Below are 5,171 nucleotides of genomic sequence, written 5' to 3'. Positions count from 1 at the left end.
AAAAAAAAAAAAAAAAAAAAAAAGCAAAAGCCACAGAGTCAGCAGTAACGTTATTATACCTTCCTTGTCCTGGATCTTGGCTTTGACATTGTCGATGGTGTCACTGCTCTCCACCTCGAGGGTGATGGTTTTCCCAGTTAGTGTTTTCACGAAAATCTGCATCTTTGCACGTTTCGTCTTCCTCTTCGCTTCGCCGGAAATTTCAAAACGGCGTAAAGAATTGTAAAGAACGAAACTTTATACTTTCTCCCATTTCTAGGGTTTTTGTGTTTGATTTATTAAACTGATGGGTCCTTTATTCCAAAGCCCATTAAAACTTATGGACATCTCGACATTCATTTTTTTATGACCTAAGTTTTTTTTTGTCTTTTTTGACATTCATTCATTTGACAGCTATCTTCACTTGATCGCCTTCAGTGTCACTCCGGTTGTGAACTGGCCATGGGCTTTATCACTTGTGTGATTTGGGGGAATGAGAGAACAAACAACACAGGCAGGATGAACACATCGTTGTTACTCACAAAATTATTTTAATGCTTTCGTTTCACAAATGAATTGCTTTTCGAGCTTGAGAACTTCTCCCATTAACTTTACAATTTATTCTTTCTGTTTCACCCCAAAACGTCATAATTTAAAAGGAAGTACATGAGAATGAGATACAAAAGCTTTGCTAGTTTCATCAATCAAGCTATATACTTCAAATTTTTCATACGAGACAATCAGACAATAAAACACAAAAAGCACAACATTTTAGTTTTATTGAGAAGTCAGGAAGCTAAAAAGCCAATAGACTTATCATATTAAAAAGCAATGTTGTTCAAATTAACAGAAATCATTTAACTCCAAAACTCTTTCACAATCTAACAAACTTCAAACAAATTGTTCTGACAAAATGAAACACATGGAGCTAAATAGAGACGTTCCCATAAGCCCAAAAACTCAGAGCCTCCTTCCCCTTCTACCACCCTTTCGGCGGGTACTGTCTGTTGGGATGGGAGTAACATCCTCTGCAACAACAACAACTACAACGTTAGAAATGCTCACTCAAGAAACATAACGACAGTCAATAGCTGGAAGATGATACTCAGTTATGAAGCCTACCGATACGGCCAATTTTCATGCCAGAACGAGCAAGGGCTCTAAGAGCAGACTGGGCTCCAGGACCAGGTGTCTTGGTCTTGTTTCCACCAGTGGCGCGGAGCTTCACATGAATGGCGGTGATTCCGAGTTCCTGTGTTTTGAATAGTAGTTAACAAAGCAGTTAGAACCACAAACAAGGTGTGGACTTTAGTTCCGTAACGAAAAAGTTAGGTAATATATATAGTTAAGGTACCTTGCATCGCTGAGCAACATCTTGAGCAGCAAGCATAGCAGCATAAGGTGAGGACTCATCTCTGTCAGCTTTCACCTTCATCCCACCTAATCAAAAACAAAAGAGAATAGTTACTCATTTGAATTCAAGAAAGACGAATACTACTCAAAAGAGTGTAACACTTAAATCTCTCATACCCACTAAAGACTACAAGGACAATAACATCAGGCGAAACATCATCTAACTTCTTAATTCATCATAGAGAAGCATAATCAAGGATCAGCGATGCTTACCAGTGATACGGACAAGTGTTTCACGTCCAGACAAATCAGTAACATGCTGCGAATTAAAGATAAACATCATGTCAGCTTCGCATTACAAAAAACTGATTAATGGAATCTCTCAATCATGTCAGAAGAAACTCACAATGAAAGTGTCGTTGAATGAAGCAAAGATGTGGACAACACCAAAGACTTGCTCTCCCTCACGAACAGTTGGTCCAAGAGTCACAGTCTCAACCTTTGGCTCCTTGGTCTTTCTCTTCGACGACTACACAAAAACATACATTCCCACTCCATTTACATTAACGCTTAATCCATAAAACCCAATCTCCTATAAACTCAATGGCAATCCAAACATTATCCCAATTTTGAGATCAAAAGCATCAAGAACAAGCCTAAACAATAAACAATATCTATTTGCAAATTTAATCCAATCAACCAAAAGAGTCAGGATCAAAGGCAAAGAGAGATATATACTTTTCTAAACTGCAAATGACAGGAAACAGCATTGGGAAAAACGTAAATCTACATTTTTGTTATCTGAAATCAATCTGAGATAATAAGAGAAAACTTTACAAGGACGAAGCTTACCATGGTTGACAAGAGTAGATCGAATTTGAAGACAGAAACAAAAAGAGGCTCTTGAAGCTGTAGTTCCGCCTACAATACAGAGTTTGGCCAGAGAGAGAGACGGAGATTGTATCAGAAATCGAATTTATATTAGGGTTTTATGACTTCGGAGTGAGATCGAGAGAAGCCTTCGTTTAGGGTTTCGAAATACGTTTTGGGCCGAGTCTTACTTGTTGGATTCAGCCCATGTTATCCATAAACCGTCGCCGTTTTCATAAATATCGCTGGGAAAAAGAAAAAAAAAATGACAACTGTGGGATTTGAACCCACGCCCTTTCGGACCAGAGCCTAAATCTGGCGCCTTAGACCACTCGGCCAAATTGTCATTCATTGATTGTCTTGCAACATAATTATTATTATGATTATGTTTACTTTGCTGTATTCCAAACTGTAGAAACTATCTGGTGTTTACAAGAGTTCTGTTTATGATATGTAGTAAAAAAAATACTAGAAAGACATAAAACATAAGAGACGCTTTGTTTCATTTTCATTTGAAATAGACCAGTTTAGGCGATTCGAGCAAGCTCAACAGCTCTTTTCAAGGCACCTAAGAGGCTTCTCATGATTCTTTCTTCTCCCGGAGGTGCTTTGTCTTTCTTCCGTCCATGACGCGTCGCTTGGAACACCAAACCATCCTCCTTTGTTTGGTTAACCAAACAGTCAATGTAAACCGGAACATCGGTTTTGCCTTCATCCTCCATCACGATGAATCCTAACCTTGCTCCTCCACTTATTCTATCAACCTAATATGATCCATAGCCAAAAAATTCACATTTTTATTTAGTTATACATTTCGATCAAATCGCAATTAGGAAGCAATTTATTTACCTTGAGAGGAACAGGAAGTGGCAGATTGGCTCCTTGGCAAAGACTGTTCGCCCACTGTTGTAAACACAATAGAAAAATAAATCAGTTTATTAAAAAAGTGATCCGCTAGAAGGAGGGTTCGAACCTCCGACCTTGTGGTTAACAGCCACACGCTCTAACCAACTGAGCTATTCCAGCTTTTGCATGTTCATAAAATCTATACCTGGAAAAGAAGAGTTTCGAATCTCGCGATATCTGTGTTCCCCGGAAGCTTCATTGTACCCAGAGAGACTCCGTCTTCTTCCCCAGCCTTGACGCCTCCGTTTCCCGGCGAAGCATTTGCTACAACCGACTTCTTCATTTGCCGGCGACCCGCTACGCCATTCGTCGGAAGCAAACAAGGAATTGAGGGACGGCGAAGAGTTCTACCCGGAGATCGCACTGTTACCGGAGGCGGAACGAAGAGAGCCGCTGCTGTGAAAGACATTTTCGTATTGTCACGTCCTTCACAGAGTGAGAGATAGCTTTTTAGAGGATATGAGTTGAAACATTAAAATCTTTACAACGTGTTCTTTTCTTGGCCGTTGATTGTCCCAAAGGGACATTTGTAAATGGAGAAAATTAGGATTTTGATTGGAACGAGGCGAATTACAAGAAGAAATTAAACGGATTCAAATCAGTCTATTTCAATCAAAGTAGAGTCAAAACCAGAGTCTACAATAGTATCATGTATCAGTACAGAGCTATAATTCTTCATGTCGTAAACGTTTTGCTGATGCTTCTTCTTCTCATCCACAAAAACTCGTCTGTTCTAATCGACCACTTTGGTTCTCAGAATCCTCACTTCATGGATTGGCCTGGAAATTTGAGAATAGAAAAGAGATTTTATTTGATTACTCGGTTTTTTTCCAATGGGTCAACCCTTGATGATTTTGAAAGAAGAGTGAGTAAACTTTACTTGTCAGTGCTATCGGTTTGGACACTACCGAGCCTCTTGATCACCTCCATACCACGGCACACTCTGCCAAAGATTGTGTGCTTTCCTAAAGGTTCATACAAATGTTAAAAAAAAATTAGAACAGTAAGTAACACTCTCTTGGTAAACTTGGAAAAGGATCTCTCAATTCTTAAAACATAAAAGCAAGTTTCAGAGATAAATGTGTGTTTACCATCCAAGGACGGTTGTGGTGCTAAAGTGATGAAGAACTGACTCCCATTTGTATCGGGACCAGCATTTGCCATTGATAAGATGCCAGCTCCGGTGTGCTTCAACTCTGGATTTATCTCATCCTCAAACTTTGAACTGAGAAAAGGAACAAATCAAAAAAAAAAAAATACATAAGACTAATTCTAAGAACAATATACGACATGAAAAACATCCTACAAAGTAGAAGATTTTGGGTTTCAAGCTTCTGGAACACATGAGCGGACCAAAAGCAAGAATGAAACAGACTATAAATCGAGCAGCTAGAGCTTTCCACATTATAAATCATGTTAAGAAGTTTTCAATATTGTTTTGTTCAATTTCAAAAACACAAACGATCAAACCAAACGGAAACTAAGATGTTACTTGCTCTCAAACTATAATGGAGCTGTTTTATACTACTAACTTTCATCCAAGCTTTGATGTAATCCGCCCAGCCAAAATTAACATAGCTTAACTATTTCTAATCCTTACTAACACACATCCATAGAATCAACCAGCAAAGCTAACAATGATCAAAAAGAAAAGACAAAATGATGAGATAAAGATTGAAACACGTACCCATAAATGGATTGGCCACCTCTTCCAGTTCCAGTAGGATCCCCACCTTGCACAATGAAATCCTGAAACAAACCAAAATAGCAAAAGAAACAAAAAAATTCCTTAGAACTTCATCACATATAGTGAATGATCTCAGTACAAACGATAAATATACATATATATTGGAAACAGGACAACACAGACCTTGACGATTCTGTGAAACAGAACGTTATTATAGTAACCTCTCCGGGACAGCTCAACGAAGTTCCGGCAAGTTCTCGGGGAGTGTTTGTAATACATCTGAGGAAATTGACACAAAATCAATATAAACATTGTAAACCCTAAAACCCTAAATTCTAAAATCTTCACGAGGAGAAGTTTCGATTCGAGTAGAATA

The 5,171-nt window shown here is 38.5% G+C and overlaps 4 protein-coding genes and 2 non-coding genes across 6 annotated transcripts in view; all 6 read right to left on the bottom strand.

The window, feature by feature from the left end:
- Window positions 1–221, bottom strand: part of LOC104792388 (ubiquitin-60S ribosomal protein L40) — a 1,478-nt gene extending 1,257 nt beyond the window's left edge. Inside the window, exon 1 of the mRNA XM_010518523.2 lies at window positions 60–221. Coding sequence (XP_010516825.1) covers window positions 60–162 — 103 coding nt within the window. The 5' untranslated portion in view covers window positions 163–221. The remainder of the gene's footprint in view (window positions 1–59) is intronic.
- On the bottom strand, window positions 773–2,296 carry LOC104792387 (40S ribosomal protein S14-2). The gene is made up of 6 exons (XM_010518522.1): window positions 2,185–2,296; window positions 1,739–1,861; window positions 1,606–1,651; window positions 1,334–1,419; window positions 1,102–1,231; window positions 773–1,007 (listed from the first exon to the last, which is right to left on the bottom strand). The coding sequence occupies exons 1-6, from the start codon at window positions 2,185–2,187 to the stop codon at window positions 940–942; spliced, it is 456 nt and encodes a 151-aa protein (XP_010516824.1). The 5' UTR covers window positions 2,188–2,296; the 3' UTR covers window positions 773–939.
- Window positions 2,469–2,548, bottom strand: TRNAL-UAG. The gene has a single exon. It is a non-coding gene; the product is annotated as a tRNA-Leu (tRNA).
- On the bottom strand, window positions 2,601–3,569 carry LOC104792386. Its single transcript, XM_010518521.2, has 3 exons — window positions 3,254–3,569; window positions 3,052–3,105; window positions 2,601–2,966 (listed from the first exon to the last, which is right to left on the bottom strand). The coding sequence occupies exons 1-3, from the start codon at window positions 3,515–3,517 to the stop codon at window positions 2,730–2,732; spliced, it is 555 nt and encodes a 184-aa protein (XP_010516823.1). The 5' UTR covers window positions 3,518–3,569; the 3' UTR covers window positions 2,601–2,729.
- TRNAN-GUU lies at window positions 3,155–3,228 on the bottom strand. The gene has a single exon. It is a non-coding gene; the product is annotated as a tRNA-Asn (tRNA).
- LOC104792385 (peptidyl-prolyl cis-trans isomerase CYP18-2) overlaps window positions 3,684–5,171 on the bottom strand; it is a 2,916-nt gene continuing 1,428 nt past the window's right edge. Inside the window, exons 4-6 of the mRNA XM_010518520.2 lie at window positions 4,200–4,333; window positions 3,989–4,073; window positions 3,684–3,887 (exon numbers count right to left, since the gene is read on the bottom strand). Coding sequence (XP_010516822.1) covers window positions 3,842–3,887; window positions 3,989–4,073; window positions 4,200–4,333 — 265 coding nt within the window. The 3' untranslated portion in view covers window positions 3,684–3,841. The remainder of the gene's footprint in view (window positions 3,888–3,988; window positions 4,074–4,199; window positions 4,334–5,171) is intronic.

Source organism: Camelina sativa, chromosome 6 (genome assembly GCF_000633955.1).
Source record: "Camelina sativa cultivar DH55 chromosome 6, Cs, whole genome shotgun sequence".
Lineage (NCBI taxonomy): Eukaryota > Viridiplantae > Streptophyta > Magnoliopsida > Brassicales > Brassicaceae > Camelina > Camelina sativa.
The sequence above is the reverse complement of the archived record's forward strand: the minus strand, read 5'-3'. Positions and strand labels throughout refer to the sequence as shown.